The sequence below is a fragment of the Sminthopsis crassicaudata genome, chromosome 2, assembly GCF_048593235.1.
Source record: "Sminthopsis crassicaudata isolate SCR6 chromosome 2, ASM4859323v1, whole genome shotgun sequence".
In the NCBI taxonomy this organism is placed as follows: domain Eukaryota; kingdom Metazoa; phylum Chordata; class Mammalia; order Dasyuromorphia; family Dasyuridae; genus Sminthopsis; species Sminthopsis crassicaudata.
This window is the reverse complement of record NC_133618.1, coordinates 491599609-491619295: the sequence shown is the minus strand read 5'-3', so window position 1 is coordinate 491619295 and position 19687 is coordinate 491599609. Positions and strand designations below refer to the sequence as shown.

Genomic DNA, 19687 nt, shown 5'->3' with positions numbered 1-19687 from the left:
TGGAATTGTGAATGGATCCAACCATTCTGGAAAGCAATTTGGAACTATGCTCAAAAAGTTATCAAGCTGTGCATATTCTTTGATCCAGCAGTGTTACTATTGGGTTTATATCCCAAAGAGATCTTAAAGAAGGGAAAGGGACCCACATGTGCAAAAATGTATGTGGCAGCCCTTTTTGTAATGGCAGAAACTGGAAACTGAGTGGATACCTATCAGTGGGAGAAGGGCTGAATAAGTTATGATATATGAATGTTATGGAATATTATTGTTATGTATAAAATGACCAGCAAGATGAATACAGAGAGACTTGGACAGACTTATGTGAATTGATGCTAAGTGAAATGAGCAGAACCAGGACATCATTGTACACGACAACAACAGTACTATATGAGGATCAATTCTGATGGACGTGGCTCTCTTCAACAATGAAAGGATCCAAATCAGTTGCAATTGATCAGCAATGAACAGAACCAGCTACACCCAGAATGAGTGTGGACCACAACATAGCATTTGCACTCTTTCTGTTATTGTTTGCTTGCATTTTCTTCCCAAGTTATTTTTACTTTCTTTTTAAATCCAATTTTTCTTGTGTAGCAAGACAACTGTATAATTATATACATAAATTGTATTTAACATATACTTTAATATATTTAACAGGTATGGGACTACCTGCCTTCTAAGGGAGGGGGTAGAGGGAAGGAAGAGAAAAGTTGGAACTGAAGTTTTTGCAAAGGTTAATGTTGAAAAATTACCCATGCATATGTTTTGTCAATAAGAAGCTATAATTAAAAAAAAAAAGAAGAAAAGCAGAAAATTGGGAAACAATTTCTATAGTAAAAGTCTCTTATGAAGGCATCACTTCTCAGATATATAGATGTCTGAATTAAATTAATAAATGATCAAAGGATATGAACAGGCAGTTTTTAGTTAAATAAGTCAAAGCTTTCTATAAACAGATGTGGAGGTGCTCCAAATAACTATTGATTAGAGAAACACAAATTTAGACAAGTCTTAGGTACCATTTCATGCCTATCAGATAGGCTAATATGACCAAAAAAGAATGAAATAAGTTGGAGAATATATGGGAAAACTGGCACATTAATGCACTTTTGGTGAAGATATAAACTAATCCAATCATTCTGAAAAGCAATTTGGAACTAAAAGAGCAACTAAAGTGCGCCATTCCTTTTGATCCTGTAACAACATTATCACATTTGTATCCCAACCTATCACGAAAAAAGAAAAGGATCTACAATGAAAAAATATTTATAGAACCTTTTTTCATGATGGCAAAATATTGGAAATTGAAGAGCTTCCTATCAATTGGGGAATAGCTGAATAAGTTGTGCTATACAAATGCAATGAAATACTATTATGCAATAAGAATTGTAGACAGATTTCAGGAAAATGTGGAAAGACATATGAAATGATATAAAGTGAAATGAGCAGACCCAGAAAAACATTGTACATAGATTCAGAAACATTGTGTGATTACCAAGGGGGGCAGAGCCAAGATGGCGGAGAAGATACACGCGACTGTGTAAGCTCCTTTCTTCCCTCACAACCAACTAGATTTAATCAGCCTCAGAAATAGCGTTGGACTGATAGAATCTACAAGGACTGGAAGCATGACTTACCAGCTGAAGAGAATCTGGAGTTTCAGCAGGAAAGGCCAGCTCCCAGGGGAGGAAGGGGAGAGGCCAGCGCAGACGGTGGGATAGTGGCACACTGCGCCGGTCGCACTGGGGAGGGCTCTGGGATCAGAGAATCCACCGAGATAAAAGAATCTGGCACAGGCTGTTAGCTCTTCTCTGCTTATAAAACAGCAGTTCAGAGGAGAAATATAAGCCACTTTAAAATTTAAAACTAGATTGGATCTTTCCGGATCCCAGGGGTGACTCAGCAGATCTCGGCAGTGGGGGTGTGGCCGACATAGGCAATCCAGGCTTTTACCTTGGGGTATTTAAGAGATTGAAGAGTGGGCGGGGCGGTAACTCATAGTGCCTGGCTCGGCTGGGGGCTGTGGAACGGAAGTCCCAGAGAAGCGGAACCTTTGAACTAGGGACCGCGGTTTCTGGCAGACACTTCCAGTTTGAGCGCAGGGGCTTTTCACATCACCTGCTGCAAACATCCACGCCCCACCGGGACACATAGGCCGGGCTTTGTGCCTTCTTTACTGTTCAGTCTCAACATCAGGGAAGCCTCTAAAACACAGCACCCTCAGGGCACAGCAGTGCTGGTCACCTCTGAGGCACTTCCAGGGAGGGGGTGGGGAACTCTCTCCCAGAGCTCTCTCTTAGCTCAGGCGCAGGGGCCGCTGCATCCATCCGGTCTGGGAGGAAGCTGGTAAAGAAATAAATAAATAATTTCCTACCCCAGGGACAGACCCCAAAAGATTTTTTAAGTATGAGTAAGAAGCCCAAAAAAACCATAGATTCCTTCTACACAGAGAAAGAGCGGGTATCCAACCCCGAGGAAGTTAACAGCAGAGAGTCAGCAGATAACAACCTAAAAGGGAACGATTCCTGCCCCCCATCACATAACTCTCTCCTAGAAGAGACTATTAAAAAGTTAAGACAGTTTGAAGAAAAATGGGGAAAGGAAAGGGAAGCTATGATAGAGAATAACAACATCCTGAAATTGGAGTTGGAAAAAATAAAGAATTCACAGGAGATGCAGGGAAACAAAATTAGTGAATTAGAAAAGGTAAAAAAATCACAGGAAAATAGGATTTCTGAATTGGAAAAAGAAAATAATTCTCAAAAAAAAAATTAGGGAAATGGAAAAAAATTCAATAGAGCAAAATAATTCATTTAAAAACGAAATTGGGCATTTACAAAAAGAACTAAAAACTGTGAAAGAAGAAACATTGTGTGATGCTCAACTATTAATGACTCAACTTTTCTCAGCAACACAAGGATTCAAGACGAGCACAAAGTACTCATAAAGGAAATTGTTATCCATATCTAGATAAAGAACTTCTGGACTCTGAGTGCAGATCTGAGTATACTTTTTTTCACTTACTTTATTCTTTTTTTGGTTGTTTATTTTTTGTTTTTTTTCTTTTGATCTGTTTCTTCTTTTATAACGGTAAACAACATGAGAATAAGTTTAACTTGATAGCACATGTATAGTATATCAAATTGTAGAAATAGGGGAGAAGAGAGAGGGATGGAGAAAAATTTGAAATTCAAACTTTTATAAAAAATGAATGCTAAAAATTGACTTAACATGTAAGTAGTAAAAATTTTGAACTTTAGTAAAATTTTATTTGTATTTATTTAATTGAAACAATTGCTCTTTTTTATTCATTTTGCAGCTCTTGGGATATCCTTTTTCAGGAGATACACTGGATCAAGAGACAGCAACATCTCTATTATGGAGTTCTTATCCATTTTTTGTAAGAGATCAAGAATAATAGAATATCAGAGCTAAGAAGGAACTTAGAATATAAGTTAACAGATGGGTTGGTTGATGAGGGGGAAGTTTAGAATGCAGAATGTTTGAACTCAAGGGCCTATAACTAAAGTAGTTCAATACTTTCATTGTAAATATGGGGAAACTGAGTCCCAGTATTAGAAAAAAAATTTTTCCCTCTGGACAGTCATTCATTGATAAAACTATGGACATGAACACAAGTCTTCTACTGGGTTCTAATGATTCCAGGGTCATCTCAGAGGTATAATGAATAGAATATGGAGCCTGGAGTCTGGAAGACAGGAGTTCTTACTAGCTATGTGATTCTGGGAAAGTCACTTAAGTATGCTTGCCTCAGTTTCCTTATCTGTAAAATAGGCTGGAGAAAAAAATGCCAAGAAAATCCCAAATGGGTTCACAAAGAGGTAGACATGACAATGACTGACAACATAATGGTTTCATAAGCATTTGATTTTAAGTAAAATAATATTTTAGGGGGAATTTAGACTTAATAAGTAATATTTAAATGGATAATTGATTAAATCTTTTATAGTAAGTTTCATATTATTATATTGAGGCTTAGTTACAACAGATTAACAATGTCATTGAAAAAAGATGTTGCTGGGGACTAATTTCTTTAGCATATCATGTCAATGAATAGATGAAATGATGTATGTATGGAAGATACGAATAAAGAATTTTTCCTCCTTGTGTCATGATCCACTCAGAAAATCCCCAAAAACCTTACTCCTGTGATAACTAAGAAGTACCTTGAAATGACAGAAGATCCTATCAAAAAGAAAGGCCTATTTCTGGATATGTTGGGAGATTTGACATTTGTGATTCCATCTATAAAAGTAGCTCAATTTCACAAAGGTGAGTTCCAAAGAACACCAGGGAAAATGGTAGCATCAAACTTACTCCTTCCATTTTTTAGCCAAGAATATTATCTCATTCTACCCAGAGACAAAGTAGATAATTGTATATATAAATAAGACAGTGCTGGACATATAATATTTAACAAGTATATATATATATATATATACATATATATATATATATATATATATATATATATATATATATATATGTATATATATATATAAACACTATTGAAGATGCCATAGAAGATTATGCAAGATGATATCAAATATCCTAGTCATTACTAAAATTCCATCATGAAGGAAGAAAGGCTTCTAAGTATCTTACCAAATTACATTAGATATGAATAACAACTTAAGAGAAAATAAATAATGTGTAATATCAATCCACATGCCTCTAATGGTAACTCTAGGTATTGTGCCCAAGGCCTATGATATCTCATTATTTAAAATAGTTGAATGTTCTAGAGCAAAACCTTTTTATTACTTTTTAAATGGTCTCTAAGAAACTTCATCATGAGCAAGAGATATGAAGTTTTAAATATTCCATCATTTGCTTTCTTTTCAGCTTCTGGTGCACCTACATATATGTACCAATTTCAGCATCGACCAAGCTTTTGGGGAAACCTGAAACCAGCAACAGTAAAGGCAGACCATGGAGATGAAATTTTCTTTGTCTTTGGGATCCCACTTTTAAAAGGTAATGTATCTTTGCTTGCTAAAAGAGTTTCATAAACAATATCACCTCTCATTCATTTCTGGAAGTTATTTATTAACCCTTGCATAGCGCTTTTAATCTACTAAACAGTGTTTCCCTGCATTATTTCTTTGGATAATCACCACAGTTCTGTAATGTAGAAAGCATGTTATTTTCAGATGAAGAAACAGGCCCAGCTAATTTTGGTGACAGAACTATAACTACAATAATCATCAATTGACTTCTAGTTCAATGGATATACCAATGAAGAGTCAAAAAAGTGTAAAAATCCCTTATTTCCCATGGTAAGATGTTGGGATTACTAGGTGAGAACTGAGGTTGTCTGGATGGTGACAAGGTGAGAATTCAGGTTTTCTGGACAATTACAAGGTGAGAACTCAGGTTGACTTGATAGAGGGGGCAAGCTCATTGGCTGGGGTGGTTCTTCCCAGAAGCCCTTGCATTATCCCACGCCCATTCTCTGGGAGGATAAAAAGAGACAGCAATGGGCGCAGAGGGCAGATCGGCCTGGAGAAGGATAAGAGCTGGAGGAGAGTCAGAGCCAGGATTCAAGAAGAAAGACTCTCTGCATTACATCAGGCCTGACGGGGCTCTCTGCAGGAAGGGAAGTCACTTCTAAGGACAAGAGTTAACAGCAACTGCCTGGAGACAATGGTTCACTACAGGAAGAAGAATCTGTCTTAAAGATTTGAGTAGACAAAGCAGATCTCTTCCCAGAGAGCGATCCGGCAGCTTCTAGAGACGACAGCTCGCTACAATTGGCGTCCACACGTGGGGCAAGGACTTTTGCTTATCCTGACAAGAGGAGCTAGACCAGACCTTCGCAATTTGGCACCCGAACAGGGACAGACACAGTCCTGATTCCAGTAGAAAAGCTTCTGATCTAGATCTCAGTCTCTCTGACCCAGAACCGTGAGTAAAGAGGAAACTTTGTTAAAGATTAAGTGAGCGTGCTAATAGATAAATAAGGAACTTAACTTGTTAAGGGCTAAACCAGGAATCTCTTATAGCTGAAATGGGGCAGATGTTAGCTATATTCAATCCCTGGACCTCAGCCGACTCAACCCCAGCCCCAGAAGCAACCTCAGCTCCACCCCCATTCAGGAGTGGTACTATAGAGAGTATAATCAAGATAATTGAGGAGCAGAGTTTACTTGTAACCTGGGTACAGATTGCTAAACTCTTGGCTGCATTAAGACGCACATCCCCTTGGTTCTTAGAGGAAGAAAAGATAGATGTAGATAAATGGAAGCTAGTGGGATATGAAATGAAAGAATTTCAAGCAAAAAATGGGCCTCGTTCAATTTCTGCAGAAGTATTTTATATCTACAACATAGTTCAATTAGCCTTAAACTATCAAGCAAGTTGTAGGAGAAGGAAAAGTTCTAAAAATGAACAGAGGAGGAAGTGTGAGGAAAAAAGGAAAGATCAAGATCTTTCCCTAGAGCAAGAGGATTTAAATGAGGAATTATGGTATGATTCTCTTGAAGAAGCTTCAACCCTGCCTAGAGAACAGATTATTGACAGGCCCACATCAACCCCACCTTCAGAGATGGAGGAAAAAAGAGGGGAAGAGGCAGAAACACAAACAGAATTGCCTGTGAAGAAGCCTAAGCCTATGACAAGATTAGAAAAAGCATTGGTTAAAGCTAAGAGAGAAGGACAGGATATAAGTGATTTTATACATGCATATCCTGTGATTGAAAATACTGACTCTGTAGGTAAAAAAAAAAGGAGAAGATATGCACCTTTAGATTTGAATAAAATTAAGGATTTGAAAAAAGGTTGTACCCTTTATGGGGCTACATCAGCTTATGTCAAAATGTTACTAGATGGTTTGTCTTATGAAGTCCTAACCCCGAATGATTGGAAATCCATAGCAAGGATATGCCTGGAACCTGGAGAAAATTTATTATGGCTTTCGGAATTTCATGAATTATGTAAAATTCAAGTCAGATGCAATTTGGAAATAGGAGTTAACACACAATTCACTTTTGAGCACTTGGCTGGTGAAGGTCGGTATGGAGAGAATTCAGAACAGACTGATTATACCATGACAATATATGAACAAATTGCTAAGGCTGCAATAAAAGCTTGGGGTGTCCTTCCTGGACAGAAAGATCGTGGAGAGGCTTTCACTAAAATACAGCAAGGTCCCAATGAACCTTTTGCAGATTTTGTGGGACGTTTGCAAACTGCTGTCAAAAGAACTATTGGAGAAAATTCAGCTACAGAAATAATGACCAGACATCTGGCTAAGGAAAATGCCAATGAGATTTGCAAAAGAATTATATGGGGATTAGACAAAGATGCTCCTTTAGAGGAGATCATAAGACGCTGTGCTACAGTGGGAACAAATGCTTTTTACACCCGGACAATGATGAATGTGGAAAGACAGGGTCCCTCCTGGCAAGGGACTTCTAGAGAAACTCGGCGATGTTTTCAATGTGGAAAAATTGGACATCTAAGAGCTCAGTGTAGGTATGGAGATACAGTGAGAAGACAGGGTGAGAGAAGACCTAAAACCCCATGTCCAAAATGCAACAGAGGACTCCATTGGGAATCAGAGTGTAAACTAATTCAGGGAAATAGGATGAGGGGCCCAGATCCAGGGCCCCAGGCAAAAAAGACTTGGGGCATGATGGCAGCTGATGTTACACCCAAAGAGCCTTTAGAAGGCCAGGACTCTGATTTAATCAATCAGCTGAAAAACAATCACATGGAAGAAAGGGATTACCCAATCAATCAGCCAAAAGACAATCAGATTGCAAAAATGGATTACACTTGGGGAGAATACAGGCCTTTTAAACCAACATGGCTGTATCCAGTGCAAACAATTCCAATGTAATTGCCAGATGATGAGAAGAGATTTAGAAAGTGGTAAATAGAAGGAAATTAGATAGGTTAACTGCCTGGGAGAGAGGGTTTGCTTGTATTTCTTCAGCAGGAGAAGGAATCAGATGGGTGCCAACGAGTCATATTCGCCTTGTCCACCAGAGAGAGACAGAAAAAGAGAAAGACCTCAAAATAAAGGAGAAGATCTAAGAAACATCTGACACTGAAAGAGCATGGATAATAAGAAGACTGTTAAAGAACTTTAAAAACCAGCAGGAATCATTGGACTTCCTCACACAAGATGAGAATAATGGACAATGGACTTATGGACATTTATAAATTTTCAATTTATGATTATTTGATTATGTTATATACTTCTAGCATGCGTTATGTTACTATGTTACTATATGCTTATGTAATTTATGTAATTATCTGTAATACTTCCCATATTGATGGATTTATGTTTCAAGGTCATTTATGTAATTATCTGTAATATTTCCCATATTGATGGATTTATGTTTCAAGGTCATGACTGTCCTATGTTCTAAATCAAAAGAAAGGGGGAGATGTTGGGATTACTAGGTGAGAACTGAGGTTGTCTGGATGGTGACAAGGTGAGAATTCAGGTTTTCTGGACAATTACAAGGTGAGAACTCAGGTTGACTTGATAGAGGGGGCAAGCTCATTGGCTGGGGTGGTTCTTCCCAGAAGCCCTTGCATTATCCCACGCCCATTCTCTGGGAGGATAAAAAGAGACAGCAATGGGCGCAGAGGGCAGATCGGCCTGGAGAAGGATAAGAGCTGGAGGAGAGTCAGAGCCAGGATTCAAGAAGAAAGACTCTCTGCATTACATCAGGCCTGACAGGGCTCTCTGCAGGAAGGGAAGTCACTTCTAAGGACAAGAGTTAACAGCAACTGCCTGGAGACAACGGTTCACTACAGGAAGAAGAATCTGTCTTAAAGATTTGAGTAGACAAAGCAGATCTCTTCCCAGAGAGCGATCCGGCAGCTTCTAGAGACGACAGCTCGCTACAGTAAGAGATACTAGAGTATATTTCAGATAGTGTGTTGCTAGGCTGCATTAGCAGCAATCTAGAATTTAGAATAAGGAAGATCATATTTTTTTCTATGTAGAATTCTAATCAGCCCTGGTCAAACCACATCTGGAATATTATGTGATAGTTATTGAAGGAAAAGTACATAGATTAGGAAGGAACTTGAAAACTTGCTGAAAGTGAAAGCTCAGAGTAGCTAGGGATATTTAGCATAGTCTGCAGGGCCTAAACAGTTAGTATTTTTTTTTTATTTTTTAATTTATTTTTTAAATTAATTTTATAATTATAACTTTTTTTTTTTGGCAGTACATATGCATGGGTAATTTTTTATAACATTATCCCTTGCACTCACTTCTGTTGTGAATTTTCCTCTCCTTCCCTCCAGCCCCTCCCCTAGATGGCAGGCAGTCCCATACATGTTAAATATGTTATAATATATCCTAGATACAATATATGTGTGCAGAAACAAATTTCTTGTTGCACCAGAAGAATTGGATTAAGAAGGTAAAAAATAACCTGGGAGGAAAAGCAAAAATGCAAACAGTTTACACTCATTTCCTAGTGTTACTTCTCTGGGTGTAGTGGATTCTGTCCATCATTGATCAATTGAAATTGAATTAGATCTTCTCTTTGTTGAAGATATCCACTTCCATCAGAATACATCGGCTTAGAGTATTGTTGTTGAAGTGCATAATGATCTCCTGGTTCTCCTCATTTCACTCAGCATCAGTTCATGTAAGTCTCTCCAAGTCTCTCTGTATTCATCCTGCTGGTCATTTCTTACAGAACAATAATATTCCATAACATTCATATATCATAATTTATCCAACCATTCTCTAATTGATGGGCATTCATTCAATTTCCAGTTTCTAGCCACTACAAAAAGGGCTGCCACAAACATTTTGGCACAAACAGGTCCCTTTCCCTTCTTTATTATTTCCTTGGGATATAATCCCAGTAGTAGCACTGCTGGATCAAAGGGTATGCACAGTTGGATAACTTTTTGGGCATAATTCCAGATTGCTCTCCAGAATGGTTGGATTCTTTCACAACTCCACCAACAATGTATCAGGATCCCAGTTTTCCCACAGCACCTATAACATTCATCGTTATTTTTTCCTGCCATTTTAGCCAATCTGACAGGTGTGTATGGTATCTCAGAGTTGTCTTAATTTGCATTTCTCTGATCAATAGTGATTTGGAATACTCTTTCATATGAGTAGAAATAGTTTCAATTTCATCATATGAAAATTGTCTGTTCATATCCTTTGACCATTTATCAATTGGAGAATGGCTTGATTTCTTATAAAATGAAGTCAATTCTCTGTATATTTGCAAATGAGGCCTTTATCAGAACCTTTAACTGTAAAAATATTTTCCCATTTTGTTACTTCCCTTCTAATCTTGTTTCCATTAGTTTTGTTTGTACAAAAGCTTTTTAATTTGATGTAATCAAAATTTTCTATTTTGTGATCAATAATGATAATGATCTCTACTTCTCCTTTGGTCACAAATTCCTTGCACCTCCACAAATCTGAGAGGTAAACTATCCTATGTTCCTCTAATTTATTCATGATCTCATACTTTATGCCTAAATCATGGACCCATTTTGATCTTATCTTGGTATGTGGTATTAAGGGTGGGTCCATGCCTAATTTCTGCCATTCTAATTTCCAATTTTCCCAGCAGTTTTTGTCAAATAATGAGTTCTTATCCCAAAAGTTGAGATCTAGTCTATTTCTTAGCCAATACCAAATGGTTTTGGTTACTGCTGCATTAAAATATAGTTTTAGATCAGGTACAGCTAGGCCACTTTCATCTGATTTTTTTTTTCATTAATTCCCTTGAAATTCTCGACCTCTTCCATATGAATTTTGTTGTTATTTTTTTCTAGGTCATTAAAATAGTTTTTTGGGAGTCTGATTGATATAGCACTAAATAAATAGATTAGTTTGGGGAGTATTGTCATCTTTATTATATTTGCTCAGCCTATTCAATATCACTTAATGTCTTTCCAATTATTTAAATCTGACTTTCTTTTTGTGGCAAGTGTTCTGTAATTTTGCTCATATAATTCCTGACTTTCCTTTGATAGATAGATTCCCAAATATTGTATATTATTGACAGTTATTTTGAATGGAATTTCTCTTTGTATCTCTTGCTATTGGATATTGTTGGTGATATATAAAAATGCTGAGGATTTATGTGGATTTATTTTGTATCCTGCAACTTTGCTAAAGTTGTGAATTATTTCTAATAGATTTTTCATGGAATCTCTGGGGTTCTCTAAGTATACCATCATATCGTTTGCAAAGAGTAACAATTTGGTTTCCTCATTATCTACTCTAATTCCTTTAATCTCTTTCTCGACTCATTGCTGAGGCTAGCATTTCTAATACAATATTGAATAGTAATGGTGATAGTAATCTTGTTTCACTCCTGATCCTACTGAGAAAGGTTCCAGTTTATTCCCATTACATATGATGCTTACTGATGGTTTTAAATACATGCTCCTTATTATTTTATGGAATAGTCCATTTATTCCTATACTCTCAAGTGTTTTTAGTAGGAATAGATGTTGGATTTTATCAAATGCTTTTTCTGCATCTATTGAGATGATCATATGGTTTTTGTTAATTTGATTATTAATATGGTCAATTATACTAATAGTTTTCCTAATATTAAACCAGCCCTGCATTCCTGGTATAAATCCTACTTGATCATGGTGTATTATCTGGGGATGATTTTCTGTAGTCTTTTTGCTAATATCTTATTTAAGATTTTAGTATCAATATTCATTAAGGAGATTGGTCTATAGTTTTCCTTCTCAATTTTCAACATACCTGGTTTAGGTATCAGTACCATGTCTGTGTCATAAAAGGAATTTGGTAGGACCCCTTCATTCCCTACTTTTTCAAATAGTTTATATAACATTGGGGCTAATTGTTCTTTAAATGTTTGGTAGAATTCACATGTAAATCCATCTGGTCCTGGGGATTTTTTCTTAGGGAGTTGATTAATAGTTTGTTCTATTTCTTTTTCTGAAATGGGACTATTTAAGCAATTTACTTTTTCCTCTGTTAATCTGGGAAGTCTATATTTTTGGAGATACTTATCCATTTCACTTAGGTTATCAAATTTATTGGCATAAAGTTGGGTAAAACAACTTATTATTATTGTTCTAATTTCCTCTTCATTGGTGTAAAGTTCCCCTTTTCATTTTTAAGACTAACAATTTGGTTTTCCTCTTTCCTTTTTCTCATCAGATTTGCCAAAGGTTTATCTATTTTATCGCTTTTTTCATAAAACCAACTCTTATTTTTATTAATTCAATATTTTTTTTAATTTCAATATTATTAATTTCTCCTTTTAATTTTAGAATTTCAAGTTTAGTATTTGATTGGGGATTTTAAATTCAGTCTTTTTCTAGCTTTTTAAGTTGCAAGCCCAATTCACTGATCTTCTCTTCAGCATACACACACACACACACAAACATACACACACACACACACACACACACACACACACACACACACACACACATTTTTAAAGGGGTTGTTTTCTTTAATTTCTATGTTTCCTTTTCCAAACTCTACTTGAAAGCTCTCATTTCTTTTTCCCCATTTTTCTTCTAACTCTCTTTTAAGATTCTTTTTTCATTCTTCCAAGATAGACTTTGAGTTGGAGACCAGTTTATATCCCCCTTTGAAGCTTCATCTGTAGACATTTTGTTTTTAATGACCTCAGGATTTGGTGTCTATTCTTCCTGTTTCCACAATAACTATATATGATCAGAGCTCATTCTGCTTTCTTGCTAAATTTTATAGGTAGAAGTCTGTACCTAGGACATAGGACAGATTGTCCTGAACTTCCTTTACAGGGACAGGGGCTTCATGCTGCACTGGGGCCAGTGCTATTATAATATGCTTTCCACTTGCACTGGATGGGTTTGGTCAAGTACTGCCTGTTATGATGGAGGTCATACTCCAGATATTTGTGGTTCTGTCACTTTAAAATCCATTCAGAGACTTGATCTAGGGTTGATTCTGAGGGAAGCCAGGAAGACCACAGACAAAGTCCTGTCTACTATCCATTGTGGCTATATCCCTTGAATGAATTTTTTTAAAAATAATTTTTCATTCATGTTTATTTTTTAAACACCATAATAGTTTTCCTGCCCCTTTTCCTCTTGAAGAGATATCCTATATAGCAAATAGTATTTTTAAAAGAAAAAAGAAAAAGGGACAAAATCAGTACCACACATTGAAAAAGTGCTAAAGCATGCACACTAGGCAGAATCTGTAGGCATCTCTCCTCTAAAAAGAAATCAATTGGGAATGTCCTGTCATAGTTCTTTTAAATTTTGCTTGTATTTTGCCAAATTCACTTTTGATGGGGGAATGATTGTAATTTTTATTTACAGTGTTGCAACCACTATGTATATTAGGTTTGGGGAACACTGTTAACTATATGTAGAATTTTTTGTGCTTGTATGTGTTCATGATATTTATTAATTCTTATAGTACAGTAGTATTATATTACACCAATGAACTAAGTTTTTAGCCATTCCCTAACAATGGGCATTTATTTTATTTCCAATTCTTTGGTAGCACTTGAAGATATTACTATGAATATTTTGCTAGATATGGGGATTTTCTTCTTGTGGATGGCTTCCTTGAAGTATATTCCCTATAATTGAGTCTCTAGATCAAAATATATGGACACAATAATTTTATTTGCATAAAACCAAACTCCTTTTTTATTTTTTAACCAGTTCATAATTCCTACAACAATATATAGTATACCTCATCCTTCAAATATTGCCATTCTTTATTATATTTGGCAATTAGCAATGTATGAAGTAAAACCTTAGGTTTGCTTTGATTTATACTCCTCTTAATATTAGTGATTTGTGATTCTTTAGTGATTCTTTCATGGAGCTATAAAAATTTTGCACTTGAGAAATATTTATTCATATATTTGACCACTTATTTATTAGGTAATAGAATACACATATATACAGATATTCATTTATATATCTTTAATACTAAACACTTATCGGAGTAATTGAAAAATATCTTTCCATTCAACCATTTCCCTTCTTATTCTGGTTACATTAATTCTGTTTGTTTAGAAGCTTTTCAGTTTTAAAAAAATCATTTTTATCTTTTGTGATTGCATCTATCCATTAGTTGTTTAAGGATACATTTTATACCTATATCTATGAAAAGTATATGATTTGTTTATCTTCTAGTTTTTATTATATGATCTCTTTAATATTAAGGCCACATATTCATTTAGAATGCACTGTGGAAAATAGTATAATCTGAGTGCCTTTTTCTTTAGGGAGAATACCATATGCCCCAGGTACTTTATTCCATTTGGTGACTGCTCAGATTAAAGTAGATTGGTAATGAGGTTTAGTTAAGTTATTTTTGTCATGTCTGTGTCTATATCAGAAAAGATAATGGAGAAAAATCATTTGGAGATTTCTTGGCAAAATTTCCTGAATAGTTTGCCATTTCCTTCTCCAGCTCATTTTATAGACGAGGAACTGAGGTAAACAGCATTAAGTGACTTGCCTAGGGTCAAATATCAAGTAAGTCTCTGAGGCCAGATTGGAATTCAGAAAGATGAGTGAGTCTTCCTAGCCAGAGACCTCTCCCTCTATCCACTGGGTAACGTAGCTGTCCTTGAAAATGACCTTAGGAGAGCACATCATACCATACTTTTTAAGAGTCTCTGTGTGTCACAGAGAATCCATTAGTATTCTAGTGGTTCAGGCCACAGTCCCATGGTTTTCCCTCTTTTTATCATAGAATTCAGGCCTCTTTAATTTTTTTCCCATTTAAGTGTTTTAGATTCTAGCTGATTTTATGGAGCTTCCTGAAGATTCAGAAAGAAACCCTAAGTCCATTTTCCTCTTTTCTTTCCTTTTCCATTGCCAGTAGCAACAATGGCCTTTAGGTAGAATATTAATAAAACACTCAGATTTTAGATGCAAAGTTAGATATTAGCATAATGAAGACAAGGGGTTTGGGGTGAGAATTTGAGAATCTGCAATCTAATACCAGCTCTGCTACTTATACTTGTATGATCTTGTGTAGATCACTTGATCACCTCATCTTCCCAATATGTAAAATCTAGATGGCCCCACCACAAGCTGTCAAATCTTATGATACTGTATAACATTTATCAGCCATTGTCATCATGCTTTTGAAAAACTTGTTAATGTTTGAAATTATGTCACTAGCAATTAAATTCCCTTAAGTTATCTTTTGATAATTGGCAAATTTCCAGGGGCATAGGATACATGAAAATCAAAACCTTTTTTTAAGTTTCATGAATAAAATCAGGGTATTGCTTAAGAAAGGGACCCATTAAAAGAAAAAAAAAAATGGAAGTTTATAAAAAGGAAAGCTTCCTAAAAGAAACAAGGTATGAAGGCAAAAGCTATATGGGAATTTGAAGAATAACTGGTTTTGATCCTTAAAATCTAATTACATTCTACCTTCTTCTTTTATTTTCAGAGAGTTTCCCAGAAGAGGAGAAGCAACTTAGCAGGAAAATGATGAAATATTGGTCCAACTTTGCTTGGAATGGGTAAGATTAGTAAACAAGAAGAGGGAAACAGTTGGCAACAATGGAACTGAAAAGGAGTGGGCAGCTTTCAGAGATTTGTTGTATGGCACCGCATTTGTTTATCTGGGTCAGAATACTCACATACATCAACTCTGGTTTGATGAAAATAAAAGCTGATAAAAGAAAAATGAGATCTTCGCAGGGAATACCAATTAATCCATCTCCAAGAAGACAGCATTCAATTCTATCAAAAGTAAAGCACAATGGAAACAGACAAATGCAGGATTCTTGCCTAATGAAGGCGGATGAAATTGACTTTCATTCTGATAGTAACAATCCAAAGCATTTTTATGGTGCACTAAAAACTATGGTTCAAAGACCAATGGTACACTTCAACTATTCAATGCTGATAGATATGTGATTAGTGATAAGGACATGACTCTAGATAGATAGGTTGAATATTTCCACAGTGTTTTAAATAGGTCATCATCAATCAATACTGAAGCTATTAACCATTTATCTTAAGTTGAAATCAATCACTCCCTAGCTGAAGTTCTAACTGAAGAAGAGGCTTTGAATGCCATTATACTCTTTTCATGTGGTAAAACACTGGGTACTGATTATATTCCAACTGACAAGGTGGGCGATCCATTGCTCATACAAAAAAAGCTGACTGAAAATTTCCAGATTATATGGCAAGAAGAAGTTATGGCCTAGGAATTCAAGGATGCCTCCCTTATCCATCTTTATAAAAGTAAAGGTAATAGATTATTCGGTGACAATCACAAGGTGGGGCAGTTCTGTCTTAGTCATTACTGGGAAGATCTTTGCCAACATTCTCTTTAATAGGCTGATCCTACATCTGGAAAAAGATGATCAACCTGAAAGCCAATGTGACTTCAGAATGGGCCAAGGAACAGTTGGCATGGTATTTTCTGCTTAACAATTCCAGGAAAATTCCAAGAGAACAGAGATCTTTATGCAACATTTTCAGATATGACTAAAGCCTCTGATGCAGTCAGTCATGAGGGCTGATGGAAAATTATGTCAAAATTTGGTTGTTCAGAGAAGTTCATCCAGTGTAATACATCAATTTTATGATGGCATGCTTGCCCTGGTTCTGGATAATGAGCAATGCTCTAGAGCTTTCCCAATCACAATAGAGCGAAACAAGACTGCATATTTGCTCCCATGCTTTTTAGCATGATGTTTCAACTGTGTTATCAGATGCCTTCAAAAGGACAATCATGGAATCAAAGTCAGCTATCACACTGATGATAAATTCTTCAACTTGAAAAAGCTACAACCCAAAACTAAAGTAGAAGGAGTGTTGGTGCATGATTTTTTGTTTGAGATTATTGTACACTCAAGGCAGTTGGCAAAGCTGAGATGCAACAAACTATGGATGAATTCTCTGCTGCTTGTGCTAAGTTTGATCTAACAATTAACAACATAAAAATATAGGTCCTCCATCAGCCAGCACACACCATCCATATGTGGAACCATCAGTTACAGCAAATGGTGAAATTTTGAATGCTGTGGATAAGTTAGCTTATTTTGGCAGTATGCTTTCCAGAAATATCCACAATGTTAATAAGATTTACATATGCATTATCAGATCTAGCTCAGTGTTTTGGAGACTCTGAAGGAAAGTGTGGGAGAAGAGAAAGATTCGACTGACTACCAAACAAGATCTACAGAGCCATTGTGCTGACCTCAATGTTATATGTCTGTGAAACTGGACACTATTCAAGTACCATGACAGGAAACTGAATTGCTTTTTGAATTGTCTTAAGAAGATTCTGAAAGTCGCCTGAAAGGATAAGATATCAGAAACTTTTCCATTTCCAACAGTTCCAGAAACAGTTTCCTTTTCCAAATTAAACTGCCAAACATTCCGACTGTACTGGGAGAACACAACTCTGTTGGACTGTCCACATTGTTTCAATGCCAAATGTACACTTGCTAAAAAGATTATTTTATGGAGAACTCACATGAGGCAAGCGCTCACAAGTTGGTCAGAAAAAGCTATGCAAGGACACTCAAGGTTTTTATTAAGAATTTTACAATTGCTGTTTGGACATGTATACATATATTATATTTAATTTATATTTTAACATATTTAACATGTATTGGTCAATCTGCCATTGTGGGGGAGAAGGAGGGAAAAAATTAGAACAAAAGGTTTGCCTATTGTCAATGTTTTGTAATTACCCATGCATATATCTGGTAAATAAAAGCTATTTAAAAAATAATTTTACAATTGATTGTATGACATGGAAGACACTGACATAGGACCGCCCAGTATGGCATGTGCTCATTGGAGAAGGTTTTGTGCTTTATGAGTAAAGCAAAATTGAATTAGTTCAGAAGAAACATGAGATTGTAAAGTTAGAGAAACTACCCCAAATATTATATATAATCTCAGGTTATATCTGACCTGATGCAATGCATTCTGAGAGCTCATATTGGTCTAATCAGCCAGCATCTGACACACTGGAACTTAATTCTAACATAGTGATATCATTTTGCTTCTCTTTGAGAATAAAGGACACCAACAATCAACTCCCAGTGTATTTCTCAAAAATAATCAATTAGATAAAAATTAGTTTTAACATATTCACCAAGATCACATGATAAGAGTAGCTACAAAACATTCCCTCTTTGATCCTAGGGAATAATTTCCAACAAATATTCATAGCTTATTTAAGAAGAGTGAATAAAAATTTAGAGTAATTGGTACTCTAATTGGTAGTAAATGGTACTGAATGGTAATTGGTATTGAATGGCATTGGTAATGGTAACGAAGCATCTCTTTGTTTTCATTATCAGTGGTCCAGCAATTCAGTATCACATCCAGCTTTGGATCTTTATTTCTCAACTACCTCTCAAACTAGTTTCAAAAATTTTTGAAGTAATCCATCTAAGCAATAGTTCTTATAGTCAGAGGTGAAGGAAAGAGGAGAAATTACTTCCTTTGCATCCGTTAGTCCTTAAGGGTTAGGTTCCTCTTTGTGGTTGTGGAGCTAGAAACTCAGAATTTTGAAGTCCCTAAGAGTCCCTTCCAATTTTTTTTTTCCCAGTCAATGTGGAGCTGCTTCCAATTCATTTAGAGACAAGTGTTCACACTTCTAAAATGGATTAAAAGGTTATTAGCACCTTGCTAACACATAAACATTTTGTTAACTGTGCTTATTATTTCTTTTACTTGCCTTATTGAGCTAGAAGTGAAGGAAGGAACCAATTTTCCTCCACATATAGCTTTCCCAATGTCAGATATGAATTTTGTCCCCAAGTATTTTATATTTTGGGGATAATGATATACTTAGTTATTAGGTTCAGTTGTTTATTATTCTTCCTTATATAGATTTCCATTATTTTACTTTTTTGTTTTTTAACCAGTACAAATAGTTGATGATTATTGCTTTATTGCTTTATATGATAATTTAAAGTATAGTTAAGAAGGTAGAAACTTAATAATATCTCAATCCTTGGAAATTTGGCTTTTGTGACTTTTGTGACTCTTAAAATTATTTTTAAATAATTTAATAAAATATATAAAAACTATGATTATTATTAATGTTTAAATTATTAATGTAATTTAAAATTTTGTTACTTTTCCAGAAACCCCAATGGTGAAGGCCTAATAAAGTGGCCTGTATATGATCAGAATGAAGAGTACCTTCAAATTGACATTACCATGAAGACAGACAAGAAGTTAAAGGAGAAAGAAGTGGCACTTTGGACTGAGCTCTTCTCAGAGAAGCCAGTTGGTGTCAAAAGAGATATTACAGAACTATAATTTGAAAAGATGCACTATTTCTCTTCCACAAGAAGCTTCCATAAAACTTGATGAGGATATCTTTCAAACTTGAGATGGAGTCTCGTTATTTTTTTGGTGGGAGAACTTTTCAGCATGAAAGTAAAAGAAACCATATGAGACTAGGGATAAATAAAATCAGGCAAAAATCAACATTTTGGGCAATGATTGGGAGTTAGGAGCCCCAGAGCTCCTGCACAAGGAGACATTATGGTATTTTTTGTTTGTTTATTTGTTTTGTTTTGTTTTTCAGAATGTTGGAGAATACCTAATGTTCTATTAAATGAAATACATTTTATGTATGATTTTTGTTACCTTCTTACCTTGCTACCTTGCTAGAGAATTTTAGTTTTATCAAGGGAAATAAATAGATTCACAT

At 35.6% G+C, this 19687-nt stretch overlaps 1 protein-coding gene across 1 annotated transcript in view; it reads left to right on the top strand.

Moving 5' to 3' along the window:
* Positions 1-19425, top strand: part of LOC141557582 (liver carboxylesterase 1-like) — a 45862-nt gene extending 26437 nt beyond the window's left edge. The window contains 5 exon segments of the mRNA XM_074293447.1: positions 3320-3400; positions 4146-4293; positions 4867-4998; positions 15437-15509; positions 19113-19425. Coding sequence (XP_074149548.1) covers positions 3320-3400; positions 4146-4293; positions 4867-4998; positions 15437-15509; positions 19113-19290 — 612 coding nt within the window. The 3' untranslated portion in view covers positions 19291-19425.
* The last annotated feature ends 262 nt before the right edge of the window (positions 19426-19687 follow it).